The sequence below is a fragment of the Ascaphus truei genome, chromosome 7 (assembly GCF_040206685.1).
Source record: "Ascaphus truei isolate aAscTru1 chromosome 7, aAscTru1.hap1, whole genome shotgun sequence".
Lineage (NCBI taxonomy): Eukaryota > Metazoa > Chordata > Amphibia > Anura > Ascaphidae > Ascaphus > Ascaphus truei.
This window is the reverse complement of record NC_134489.1, coordinates 84,422,356-84,436,172: the sequence shown is the minus strand read 5'-3', so window position 1 is coordinate 84,436,172 and position 13,817 is coordinate 84,422,356. Positions and strand designations below refer to the sequence as shown.

The 13,817-nt window shown below is 39.9% G+C and overlaps 1 protein-coding gene across 26 annotated transcripts in view; it reads right to left on the bottom strand.

Moving 5' to 3' along the window:
* The window catches only part of BAZ2B (bromodomain adjacent to zinc finger domain 2B), a 167,532-nt gene that overhangs the window by 56,919 nt on the left and 96,796 nt on the right, over positions 1–13,817 (bottom strand). For all 26 annotated transcript variants that reach the window (XM_075609279.1, XM_075609286.1, XM_075609278.1 and 23 more), the window contains 2 exons: positions 8,025–8,204; positions 1,312–1,458 (listed from right to left, as the gene is read on the bottom strand). In XM_075609279.1, coding sequence (XP_075465394.1) covers positions 1,312–1,458; positions 8,025–8,204 — 327 coding nt within the window. The remainder of the gene's footprint in view (positions 1–1,311; positions 1,459–8,024; positions 8,205–13,817) is intronic.

Below are 13,817 nucleotides of genomic sequence, written 5' to 3'. Positions count from 1 at the left end.
TAATGTCACTGGTTTTGAAGCAGGTTCTAATCCCGGCATCAGATCTCCTAGTGCGAGTCACTCAATCTCACTGTGCGGCAGGCACCAACACTTAGATTGTAAGCTTTAGGGGGCAATAACTCCTTGTGCCTGCAAAATTCTATGCACAGACAGCGCTATACAAAAAAATATTATGATACATTACTTCTCACTGGAACTGTATTACAGTTTTATGAGCAGCAAAGTGCGGGGAAAAAGTTTCAGGCGAGGAGAATCCTGCTTGTGCAGCTAACACAACATAGACAAACAAATTCCCCAAAATACAGGTCTCCTCTAGGACAGAGATACTAAGTACATCCTTACTCACAAATTCATAACGCAATTCTCCTTTTAATGTGAGAGCCAAGAACAGAGGAGGAGGAGGAACGCTTGAGGTCCCATATGGACCCTTCATCAGGTGAACTTTGTACCTCTAACCTATAGGAGACCGGCATTTTGAAGAATTTATTTGCTCATAAAACTATGACATATATGTGCTCCCTTTTTATTCATTTAATTCCTGAAGTGCCAAAGTTTTCCGTGAATGATTTTTACCGTTTAAAGATGGACACCATTTCCCGCGAGATATTCATTGCATGTAGCAGTAGTTCATGTGAATGTAACCGTAGTTGTTTGGTGTCTTTGCTTAAGTTTCACATTTCAAGTAAGTAGGAAAAACAAAAACCAATCTTTGTGTGTAAAGATGCCGTTGGGATTGCGTCGCTGGCCTTTCGGACGTGGAAAGGGTTCAGGGAACTTAAATATGTGTACTTAAAATAATATTAATAATAATTATAATGTTTAAAAAAAAAAGGCAACAAAAAGAAAACAAATCAGATAAACAGAAAATGTTAATGCCCAATTACATACTACAATGTAACAAATAAAAAACCTACTACAGACAAAAGGTAATTACATTTGCATAGTTGCAATAATAACCATAATTACCACAGGAAAAAAACAAAGGGACTGCTACCACATAGCTATAATTATTATTGATGCTTATTACATTTAAAATCCCAAATTATTTGTTACCAAGCTCTGAATTTATTTCAGGGTTGGCCAACTCCAGTCATCAAGAGCTACCAACAGGTCAGGTTTTCAGGATATCCCTGCTTCAGCACAGTTGGCTCAATCTTCAACTGAGTCACTGATTGAGCCACCTGTGCTGACGCAGGGATAGCCTGAAAACCTGATCTGCCGGTGGCTCTTGAGGACTGGAGTTGGCCACAACTGGTTTATTTGAAACCCAGCAGCGAGTTGCTTCCGATCGGATTGCTTCACATATTCTACCTTTCTCTGCCCGTCCGCGGCCATTTTTCCCGGCGTTCCGGAGATGGAAATCGTGGTTCTGGGCTGGAGAAGCAAACAGTGGAGGGAGCCCGAGCAGCGGGGGGAAAAAAGCTGTGCGGGTGTGTGCATCGGTCGTACGCCACCATTCTGCACCGCAAAGAGACAGAATCATTATTACATGGAGGAACTTTTCCCATTGTACACAACATTTGGAGAAATGTGGGTCTGTGACCCAATAACTCCCCAATACTGTATGTTTACATATCAAAGCAAAACTGGTGCAAAAATTGTACAAAATGGAACCAACAAAAAATGATCTTGCTTTCAATGGGATTTTGATACATCTTGTGTATTTCTCTCCCCATTATTCTACCATTTACCTTTCTGTTTTAACGATGAAGACAATGCAGCATTGGGATTTCTTTGCTGCTGCAGAATTGAGGTTATCTTGTAATAATAATAATATAATACTTTGTCATGTTAGTAATAATATTTGTATATTTATACAGCAATCAATGTGATCAATCAATTCTTACAAATATTCACGAGAGCTAGTCGATGTATACATGCAATTTCTTTGAGCAATGTGTCCACCCATAACAGTTTAATTGGGAATTATCATTACTTCACAATTCTTTCCTTTAATGCGGATATCGCTGGATAACAGAGTTTTGTTTGAAGCCTTTTAGACATAATGGGCCAGAAGGCGTGTCATGCCATAGCACCGCTTGGTAAATACTGTATGGGCCATCACATGTTGCAAGATACATACTGTACATTTGCAATGATTTTTGTGCTTTGATAACTCTTGTTGGTATTACAAGTTTAGAGATATTTCTATTGACGGCAAAAGTGGTTACTGTACAAGAAACAAGAACAGAAACCCAAGGAGAAGACGTTAAGTGCCTTTCCATTGTAGCCAATGAGGACATAACTGTAAAGGTTGGTGCATTGTCAGATTATACTCTGAACAAATATGGTGTGCATGGTTCAGACAGTATCATTTTCACCACTTGGTGATTTGCAAACTATACAGACGAGGAAAGCCCCCTTGGGGACCAAAACAACAGGACCCTGGAGCGCATGATGTAATAAACCTTATTTTGCTTTTGAAGAACCATTGCCGCTTTCGTTACTCATGTTTGACACGAGTTTGACAGTATACACGTATATTAACTGCTCAATACACATACCGTATGGGAACTGTCCATAAACACGCTGCAGCGGTAGAATATAGCCTTGGAGTCAAAGAAATCCACGTGATTGCTACAACATGCGAGTTTTAAAATGTGTGTGTCGAGTGCTAGTTCCTATTCTATCGTTTGTATTGACTGTTCAATACCTTCAACCTTGCACAAAGGCCATTATAACCATCTACTTGGAGGGTGCAGATATACACACACACACACACACATATATATATATATATATATATATATATATATATATATATATACACAAGAAACCCATGTATTTTCACATAAGGGTTGATTTTACCTACTGTATGCGTGTATATAATATATATATATATATATATATATAGAAACCCTGTCTTCCCATAAGAAAAGGCACAAAAGCAGCAACACTCAGATAAAGCAAAAAGACATGTATTAGCAGTTACAAAACAGCACACTATAAACCCAACGTTTCGGTCCTAGGCAGGACCTTCCTCAGGGGGGTGAAAACACCACAAAGTGCACTGCACTGCAAGGACAGGTAATGCCCAAACAGTAAGAGGAGGGTAATACTCAGCTGCAGCTAGATTGTGTGGCGTTTTCAACACTTTGTGGTGTTTTCAATATGTATGACTCTGTTTGCTAATATGTCTTTATTAGTCATATTTTTCTTTATTTGCTGCATCAGTTCTCATTGATTTCATTTTGGGGAAATGCTGTTCAGGGTATAACTATTATTATTGTTATATTATTTTTCCCTGGTTGCTTTATTTCTTTTTTCCCCCTCTGTTTTTGGTATACATACTAATTTTTCCTGGCTATATACTGGGTCATTGACTATATACTTTTTCCAACGCAATGATTTATTATTCTTTCATGCATATGTCAGTGGGAATATATTTTGTATTGCCTATTATGTTAGACTAAACTACTTTGTTGTCATTATTTAAACTTTATTTAGACACATTTTAGTTTTTCTTTTTTCTCTTTGTAATACTGAAAGTGTTTGATTAGTAGTCCTCTCTTTATATTTTTGATACATATATATTTTCATAGGCTGTCTTTAGTATTTTTATGTTTTTAAGTTAGTGTGTCTTGTTGTTTAATTAATAAAATCTTGTTCATTTTTTCTGAATTGGCGGAGCATCTGTTTCTTTTTAACCATCTTTATCTTATAGATTAGTTTAGGTGTAATTTAGAGTGCTACTAAGGGGATTGTCTATGTTCTTTTCATCTGTGTGTCTTATATAGTTTTCACTATCCCCTAGCACCATCAGGTCCTATTTAATTTATATACTGACTTTAATTGGGGTATATATTTTATTTTTACCCTTATAGTTAGTTTTATTAAAGGGCTTGAGTTAACCTTATATATTATGTGTTGAGCAACTTCTCCTTTTGTGTGTTCTATATATATATATATATATATATATATATATATATATATATATACTAGCTGAGAGACCCGGCGTTGCCCGTGATGTGAACCGTGAATAATTATGTGTTAATGTAGTGTAATAATGTGTACAGAAATTGTTGTGGTGGTAGGGGTGTATTGACGTGTTGTTGTGTGTGGTGTATGAGCACAGGATGGTTGTGTGAGTGAGTGTTGTGTGGGTGAGGGCGTGTTGTGTGTGTGACTCGAGTGTTGTGTGATGTGTATCAGCACAGGAGTGGTGTGTGTGTGAGTGAGTGTTGTGTGTGTGTTGAGTGTTGAGTGTTGTTTAATGTATTTTGTGTGTGTGTGTATGTGTGTTGTGGGTGATTGTTGCTTGTGTGTGTGTGTGGTGTGTGGTTGAGTGTGTGGTGTGTGGGTGGATGAGTGAGTGTGGGTGTGTGGTTGAGTGTGTGTGATGTTGAATAGTGTGTGTATGTTAGTGGTTGTATTTTTTGTGTGGTGTGGGTGGATGACTGAGTGTGTGCTGGGTGTGTGATTTTTGTGTGTGTGATTGAGTGTGGTGTGGGTAGTTGAGTGAGTGTGGGGTGTGTGGGTGAGTGTGGTATGTGGGGTGTGTGAGTGTTGTTGGTGTAGTGTTGTTTTGTGGGTGTGTGTTGGTCAGTGTTGTGTGTGTATGAGATGATTATTGTTGCATAAAAGTACAGATAGGGGCTAATTAGCATTGTGTGCGTAATTGATGTTATTGGAAGGAAAAGGCGACTGGGTGTGTGAGGTGTGGTGGTAGTGGAGGTGTGTTGTTGTAGATGTTTTAGTGGTGTGTTTGTGTTGTTTGGAAGGGTGTTGTGGTGTTTGAGGTGCAAGAGGAGGGGGGGCATAGACGTGTAAATTGTCATTGTATGTAGTGTGTGTGGTATGATGGTGAAGTTGAGGTGTGTTTCCATAGTTGAGTGTGTTGTGGGGGTAGGGGTGTGTTAAATAGTTGTTGTGTGTGGTGTATGAGCACAGGAGGGTTGTGTGTGTGTGTGTGTGTGTGTGTGTGTGTGAGTGTTGTGTGGGTGAGGGAGTGTTGTGTGTGTGATTTGAGTGTTGTTTGATAGTTGTGTGTATGTGTGCGAGTGTGGTATGGGTGTTGTGTGTGTGTGTGTGTGTGTGTGTAGAGTGTTTGTGTCAGAAATTACACAGACGGCAGAATGATATTTTTTGTTAAAATATATTTTATTATTTATTGTTTGAGGTGATTTTGTGTTGTGTGTGTGTGTGTTTATGGGCAGGTTTTGGTGTGTGGCCGGTTCATGTTCCAGGGGAGAGGTGTTCCAGAGCACTTAATGTGCATTGTGTTGATTTTGGAGTGTTTGGGGGGTGGTGGGGGGGGCATCCGTGCGACTGGAGTGTTTGGGGGGTGTTGGGGGGGGCATCCGTGCGATGGGAGTTTGGGGGGTGGTGGGGGGGCATCCGTGGGACGGGAGTGTTTGTGGGGTGGTGGGGGGCATCCGTGCGACGGGAGTGTTTGTGGGGTGGTGGGGGGTCATCCGTGGGACGGGAGTGTTTGGGGGGGGCATCCGTGGGACGGGAGTGTTTGGGGGGGGCATCCGTGCGACGGGAGTTTATTAGTGTGGTGCGGGCGGTATACAGGAGGGTTTGTTGTGTATGTATTGTTGGCACTCCACGTGCGCGCTTGGGATGCGGGCCCTGAACGGAGGTAGTGTTGGCGGGGGCATCCGTGGGGGGGGGGGTGTTTTGGGGGGGGGGCATCCGTGCGACGGGAGTGTTTGGGGGGGTTGGGGGGGGGGCATCCGGGCGACGGGAGTGTTTGGGGGGGGGGGATCCGTGGGACGGGAGTGTTTGGGGGGGGTGGGGGGTCATCCGTGGGACGGGAGTGTTTGGGGGGGGTGGGGGGGCATCCGGGCGACGGGAGTGTTTGGGGGGGTGGGGGTGGGGGGCATCCGTGCGACGGGACACGGACACATACAACACTTTCAGAAATATATAGTAGATATACACACACACACACACACATAGTGTGTCAAATTTGAAATCGATGACAAGTTTTAACTTCATCATTACTTCCCAAATGATATCCCTAATCAATTTTCGTGACCTCATCCGTGATAATGGGTTGTGATTTGTGACGCACTGATGGCGATAAAGTGCTTTCTTATGGATATCCTGGTTATAGCATCATAATTTCCAGAGCCATCTTCCCTAAAATAGCACATACATAAATGACAGATTAGTACAGCCTTCTAGGGCTCAGGCATTAGGCGAGTAGCTTCTACACCTCAGCAAGATTTGGGCTGAATGGCCTTCCTGGACCATCAGTTCCTTTCCCCATACAGAGGCGGTAAGGACAAAACAATAGTTAGTGGTACATACAGCAGCTTCCTAAACGGCTGTATCTACTTGATGGTTCAAAATTTCTTTGGAGAAAATAAATTCTACTTACTTACTAGAGATATATAAAAACCTTTAAAAAAAAAGGACTGGAACAGCAGCAAGAGATGTGATAGCATGGGAATGTGTAAAAACTTTGGGGTGCCCAAAGCACAATGTAATATGCTCAAGGATAGGGGTTGGAAACTCCAGTCTTCAAGGGCCACCAAAAGGTCAAGTATTAGGGATATCCCTGCCTCAGCACACGTGGCTAAATCAGTGGCTCAGCCGAAGACTGGCATAAAGAGCCACCTGTGATGAAGCAGGGATATCCTGAAAACCTGACCTGTTGGTGGCCCTTGATGACTGGAGTGCCCCCCCCCTCACCCCCACTGCCCTAAGAGGTATCAGAACAATATGATGTTGCTATAGAACTTATTAATAACCTCTCTTTAAGGGACAAAGAGGAAGGCAAGCCCCAAAATATTCACAGCCCAAACATTGAATCTTGAGGCAAAAAAAGTTACATCAGGAATAAGCTTGGTTTACATATATAGTAATGTCCGCTAAAGTACTGTAGGCTGGCTACTTATATTGCTCGTAGCCCTAAAACAAGCCTGGCATTTCTACAGATGAATAACAAAAAAACTGTGACAGATGGTCCGTTATTGGGAACTGTTAAACTTATCAAAAAATAAAGGAATATGGAGGATTGCATTCTAGTTTATCGAAATAATTTATGCAGCCCAAATAGTACATGTTTGCAGCATAATTCTGCCGCATTCCAACAACACTGCTCTCCTGCAACGCCAACTCACAAGCAGGACGTGTGTTGCTGTCCTTCACTTTGAAAAGCGAACTCACGCTTATCAAATGGATTGTTGCAAAGCTTGGAAACGAAAACTGGAAATTGACACTATGAAACATTAGGTGAACACTTTCCATGATCATATAAGGCCGCGCTTACAGTGCTGACGACGCGACCGATGACGTCACCCGTCGCTGTCGCCACTAGCGAAAGTTATTTGTTTTTTAGCGACTGTCGCCAGTGACGTCATTAAAGGGGACGGGCCGCACAATTTGATTGGTTTAGAGACAGTCATATGTGGCGACTGTCTCTAAAAAATCAAATTTAGCCAGCTTCCAAATTTTCAGTCACTCAGTCGCTGTCGCGCTTACTATAATCGCTTGCAACTGAGTCAATTGATTTGTTTTGGAGCGACGTTAGTGAGCAGCACTTTACCCAGTGAGTACGGCCATTTAGTGTAATATATATATATATTAGTTAAGTTATGGTGGGTAAAAAAGTGACAAAAACCCTCCACAGCAAAGCATATAGCAAATGGAAATATTACTGTATGCTCATTTGCATGTCTTAGACAGGTCTGCAACCCTGTCTTTCACCATTATCACCCCGCACACAGCACTTCCACTGCAGCAAGGGATTCTGGGAAATGACATGCAAATGAGCACACAGTGTCACTTTTTGCTTCAAAACCATTTTTAACATGGTTCCCTATAGGCTTAAGCTTGCTGCATGGTCACAGCTTTGAGCACAGCCAGGGTTAAGATGCATAGCCAGGAAACCCACACCAAAGTATATATATCAAACCAAATGTTTAAACTTCGGTTTAAAACTGCAGAAAAGTGCTGGATTCAGACATAAAATTATTATTGAACATAGAAAGCCAGTGCCCACCTGTTCCACAGAGCAACGTGTGATGGTGTAAATGCTTCTTTAATTTGATGCAATCTTAAAATAAATTTACCTGGAAAATGGGCTAGCTGAGGGTGTGCTGCTAAGGCTGTGGGTGTACCAAGAGTCCCCAAACCACCAAATTCGGAATGCCCTGAGCTGGCTGTGTGTAGTCCGAAGATTGGGTGGCTAACCATTGGGAAGGCACTCGACAGATTGAACGGTTGATCTCCAGATGCTCTGAACAAGTGTCCTAAAAGATTGAGAGGGAATACATTGGTGCATGTACAGGCATGATATTCAGCAACATAATAACCAAATTGTTCACAATAAATCAGAATCGTGTATCTACATACAGGCAATTTAGAATGCACATTAATCCAGGAGTTCTAGTATTATGCCTAGAGAAAAGCAGAAATGTTGCAATGTAATACCTGTAATGAACAAGCATGGAAACTAATCAGTGTTGTTCTACATGTGATTTTGCATTCATCTTAAAATGAAACCAATATCTCAGACATTCATGCAGAATATTTATGCAGAATATTTATTTTGTTCCAATAAAACAATCATATCCTGCAAAAAAAAGTCTATTTGGCCTTTACTCATGTATTATGCACATTTCACAGCTTTCTCTCAGCTCTTCTAAAATTTGTCTAGACAAGAATCTTCATACTGTCTGAATCAGTACAAAACATCAACACTAATTATACCATTGGACCATTTATACTTCTGTTTTTATCCCCATGATGCAAACTACTACAGACAATGCTAGTTATACATTTATGGTGACAATGGGAAAAAAAAAACTATCATACCAATTATCTTCCATCCTCAGTGTTCCCCTGAAAACCCTCCTCTTCAGCTTTAATTTATAGTTTGCAAAGTAGATCAAATGTCTGCATGAATTAGAACCACAGCACAAAACAACTTTTTCTAGATTGAAACTGCTCAGAAGTCACAGAGCTCCTGAGTTATTTAGATTCACCAACGAGCATAAGCACTTTTGCTGTTCAAGTGGATTTGTTAAGGGTTTTATGTGCGTTACTAAATCTAACCTAAATTTCTTTTGTTGCTTTAAAAAAAAAAAAAAAACAAACATATGAAAGAAGCTATGTGTTCTGTTCCCAAAAACTGCAAACAGATGCCGGACACATCAGAACAGTCTTATTTCTGCTTGCCTGTGTGTTAATCAAGGCTTACGTTTACACCAATAGCCGATGCAGAGGACCAAGCAGGGTATTTCCTTAGTACAGGGGTGGCACAATCTAGTCCTCAGTGGCCACCAACAGCTCAGGTTTTCAAGATATCCCTGCTTCAGCACAAGGGGCTCAGTCAAAGCAGGGATATCCTGAAAACCTGGGCTGTATGTGGCCATTGAAGACTGGAGTTGGCAACCCCTGTACTAGTAGAAAGGAAAGGAAGATCTTGCTCAACAGAGATATCACTCAAATGGTGGGAGCTCCAGCAAATCAAAGAGTCATGTTTTTCAAATCTTATCTGGATTTCTAAATGGATTGCATAATCAATTTTAACCCCTGAACATGTTACTGGTAGTGATCCACTTTTTGGTCCTATGAAGGACTTCGCCTCTAATAAAGAACACCTTTGCTTAAAAAACAGATCCGGTGAGGCAATCTTCAAATGAGCCATGTGTTTGGCTTAAATCTGCTTTTGTGGGTTACCAGTTTTATTTCAAGCTTCAAAACATTTTTAAAATCCAGTAATTATGTTGTTTGCTTTTGCAGTGCCTTCTGTTAGAGAGGTGGTGCCATGAACACACCCTTACGATTTCTTAATAGAGAATAATGTCTTGTTTCCCAACTTCAGCTCCACCACCTAACAATTCTCTTTTGTATAGGAGCTAATGCTAGATAAAGCCCAGACAGACGTGATAGTGCTGGATAGAATAATGTCCTTTTATTAAACTGCCGCATTCAACTCCAAGAATTAACAGACATTTAACTGTGCATTCAACCACAGAAGCACAGCAAAATATTCAATTAAAACCTTATGTAAAAAGCATTTTTTTTTTATTATTATGGAGTGCCAAACAGGTTTGCTACCCTGCCTGAAACAATTAACTCTAACAACTCTTCCAGTACAATGCCAAATCTTCAGAGTGCAGTGAGACGAGCCTCAAAGGTCAGGCAGGAAGTTCTGCATGAAAAAAATGGGTCTTTCACAAGACTTGAAGGATTCTGGGTAAGAATACTCATGGACAATTAACATGCTGGATCAATAAACAGAATCACAACTGTAGAATGATATGCTCAAGTCAAAAGCATATAAGAGACGTCTATATAATACCATGATCAAACGCTATACACTTATTAGGAGATATATATTAACCTACTCACTGCAAGACGTAGCTGCAGTAAAGGGTTTATTAATGTTGGAATCCATGATACTTTACAACATATTTTTGTTAATTTTCAATAAACAGTATCATACACTCTATGTGGACTCCTCCTCCTTACCATGTAGCAGTTTATAGATCTATGCCTTCAAGTTATACATTTTTTCCACTACAAAATTCCACTACAAAATCATTGTTTTTTTCCTATACAGACATCAATGTTTTGATATGTAAATCTATAGTATTTACAGAAATAAAAATAGGGTGCTTCATATTTCTACGAGTACTTTTGATTCCCTCCAACACGTTTTAAAGCGGCAGTTCAGTCTTTTTTTTAATTTTATTTTTTAATTTATTTTTTTACTTCAATAGTTTCATGTGTGCAATCTCTACTTACCTAAAGAACTATATAGCTGCAGGTCAATTCGTTCTCCATGTATTGATCGGCGAAATTTGGTGACATCATTAGAGTATATGTTTTCCTTCTGCTTCTGTCAATCAGTGGAAGCTCATGAATATTCATGAGCACTCCTGCACTGACATGTGCTAGAGGGAGGGCAGGGCTGACAAAGGGGTGTGCCAGGGCTTGTGACAAGACATGAAGGGGCTGTGTCTTAGCAAATGGTTGTTAAAATAGAATACAAGAAAATTGGTCTTTCAAAGTTGTTTTTTTAAAAACTCTTACTACAGAACTGATTTATTAAAAAGAACACACATGCAGGATATTGACTGAACTGCAGCTTTAAGTGGTTTGAGCCTCCAAGTGGCAATGCCTCACAGTATCAAAGTGTAATAAGGACATGCGTTTAGCAAGTTACATGGATGTGTGTGTAAAAATAAATCAAACGGAAGTACTAGAAACATGTATTTTTAACATTCCTATGGCAACAAATGCTTTGGAGGTATTTCCAGTCTAAGGCCGCGCTTATAGTGCCAGCGACAGCAACGCCACGCTGCGGTCGCTGGAAAAATGAAATTGAAGTGACTTCCTGCGATAGCGACCAAGCCGTTGCGCCACTCCTACTAGACGCGACAGTGTCAATACATTTGTTTTGACGCAACGTTGTGTCACGGTCACTATAAGCGCAGCCTTAATCTAATCTCTTTTGGTGATGCAACAATTTGTTAATCCGCAAATCTACAGATCTATAATTGATGTTGCTTTGTTCTTTGCAGATCAATTATGATGTCATCTTTAGCCAAACAGATAGACCTATTCAGCTGATATGCTAGAATTTAGCTGACCAGAAGGAAAGGAAAATATTCATATTCCCATGATACAAATAGGTAAAGTAGTTACAATACTTTAAAATTAATTGAGCCTGTTCCAGGGAACTGATAACACCGATTGTTTACATTTTTTGTCCCTTTAAAAGTTGTACATAAAAATAAATCGCTTTTGCTTATCAATGTATCACAGGCCACTTTGCCTACAAATGGTTTATTCAGCCAGTTTCCTTTCTGGTTTCTGACAAAAACAAATCCTTTTCTTATTACCAAGTTGTGTCTAAGAAAAAAAAATGCAATGCAACCTTGCATTAAACCATTTCTTCTTTGTAAGCTCATCAATTATTTGCTAAAGCAAAGATCAATACCCAAAAGGGAGTTGAGATGCATACAAGATAAACTGTCAGGTTTATCTTTGAGCTCAGCTTGGAAAATCTTCTTTGGATTGCAAAGCAAAGCATTAATCAGACACAAACTTCACTGTTGTCCACAATGCAACTTCCAATAAGAATAATTAAAGAAGCGGTGTGTGAACCGGAAAGTGATCGTTAATTGTTGTGCCCTGGACTTCTGTATGCCCAAATGGTTTAGAGGACGAACCAAAATTCTACAATATGGAAAAAAGAAAAAAAGGAAAAAAAAAAAAAAGTGTGGAAAATGTAAAGCAAAAATCCCCTCCAACTAATTCACCCTCCCCCCTCCATTTTCCCACAGGATTAGAACCGAGATGGGGATCCACCAGAGCAGAACCCCACTATTTTCAGTTTCTGAGATACTTACTGGTGAAGGAGGTATTACTTCCTGGTTTTTAAAGTGGATTTAAATGGCCGCCAATAGGAGTCCACAACCAATGATGTTCTGGCTTGCTATTGGTCCTAAATTAAGCAGCCATTTGTTTCACTTGGAGTGAGATTTAGACCCGGTAACTTTATCAATAGGTATCTTGGGAACCATGAGTTAGTGCTGTTAACCCCAGTGATCCTCCAGTTCCTATCCTGTAATACAAATTGGGGTGGAGGGAGGAACAAGTTGCTGCCTTTCCATGAGAGCGATAGAAAGGGCACTTAACATAAATAAAAAATAAGCCAGCCACCAGTGAGAATGTATGCAACAATCATTTTGTATCACTTCTGTCAGCTTTATTACAAGGATTACGTATAAAATATACAAAAAAAGCATTACATCTTTCTTGTTGAACAACATTCTTTAAGTGCCATAAAATGACAAAAATAATAATGAAGTGTGTGGTTTTAGAGTTCTCACTTCAATTGGCTCACATACTTTTTGAAATACTTCAGTAAGTAAATAACACTTTGCATTTTTTCCTCAAGGACCCTTGAAAATGGCGTCCACTGTGAATTGAGCCCTGATTTCCAATTCTTTTCAGTTCAGCATAACCCTGTAGAAACAAGAACAGTATTGCCAACTCTGTAGTACTGTATGTGTTCTTAACATCTTGTGTAAAAATGAAACAATGTTACAAATGGATAGATATTATAATTGTTGTACAGCTGTTAATTAAGCGGACAATTGTGTGTGTAACACTGGAACTGACATTGCATATACTCACGGCTTGTACACTTGGTATCTAGATTTGTGCAATCAAAAAATAAAACAATTGATACCGGTTTCCTCGGCAACATCAAATTAATGTATAAAGTGTTTCCTGTGCAGTGAGAACTTGTATAAATGGCTATTTCCATTAAGGGATTCTGCTGACGTGAGTGATCACTTGCACATGACAGTAAAAAGACGACGTTCTGCATAGGTTGCTAACCTATTTCTCTGAATAGTAATAAAGATAAAAAATATTTAAACAGATAAAATGCTAACAAAGTTAGTTTTCCTGTGACAATATGAATGGCTACAATAGACTTAAAGAAGCCATCACTGCTCCGGTTTCTTTAAGCCCTTAAAGCTGCAGTTCAAGGCGTCGGTTTTTTTTTAGTCCATAGCATAACAGTGTTGCACACTAGCCTTCTCAAAATTCTGATGCGTGTCCCATAAAGCAGATAATATACTTGTATAGTTACCAGAGTAACCAGAACTGGTCCGGTGATAGTGAGACAGCACACAGTGGTATTATATATATATAGTGCACTACCCTGAGGAAGGTTCCTGTTGAGGACCGAAACGTTGGTTTTGGTGTCCTGCGTTATCTTTAATACAGTTTTTTCTATACCACTGTGTGCTGTCTCCCTGTCACCAGACCAGTTCTGGCTACTCTGGTAACTATACAAAATTATATATATAATATATATATATATATATATATACATA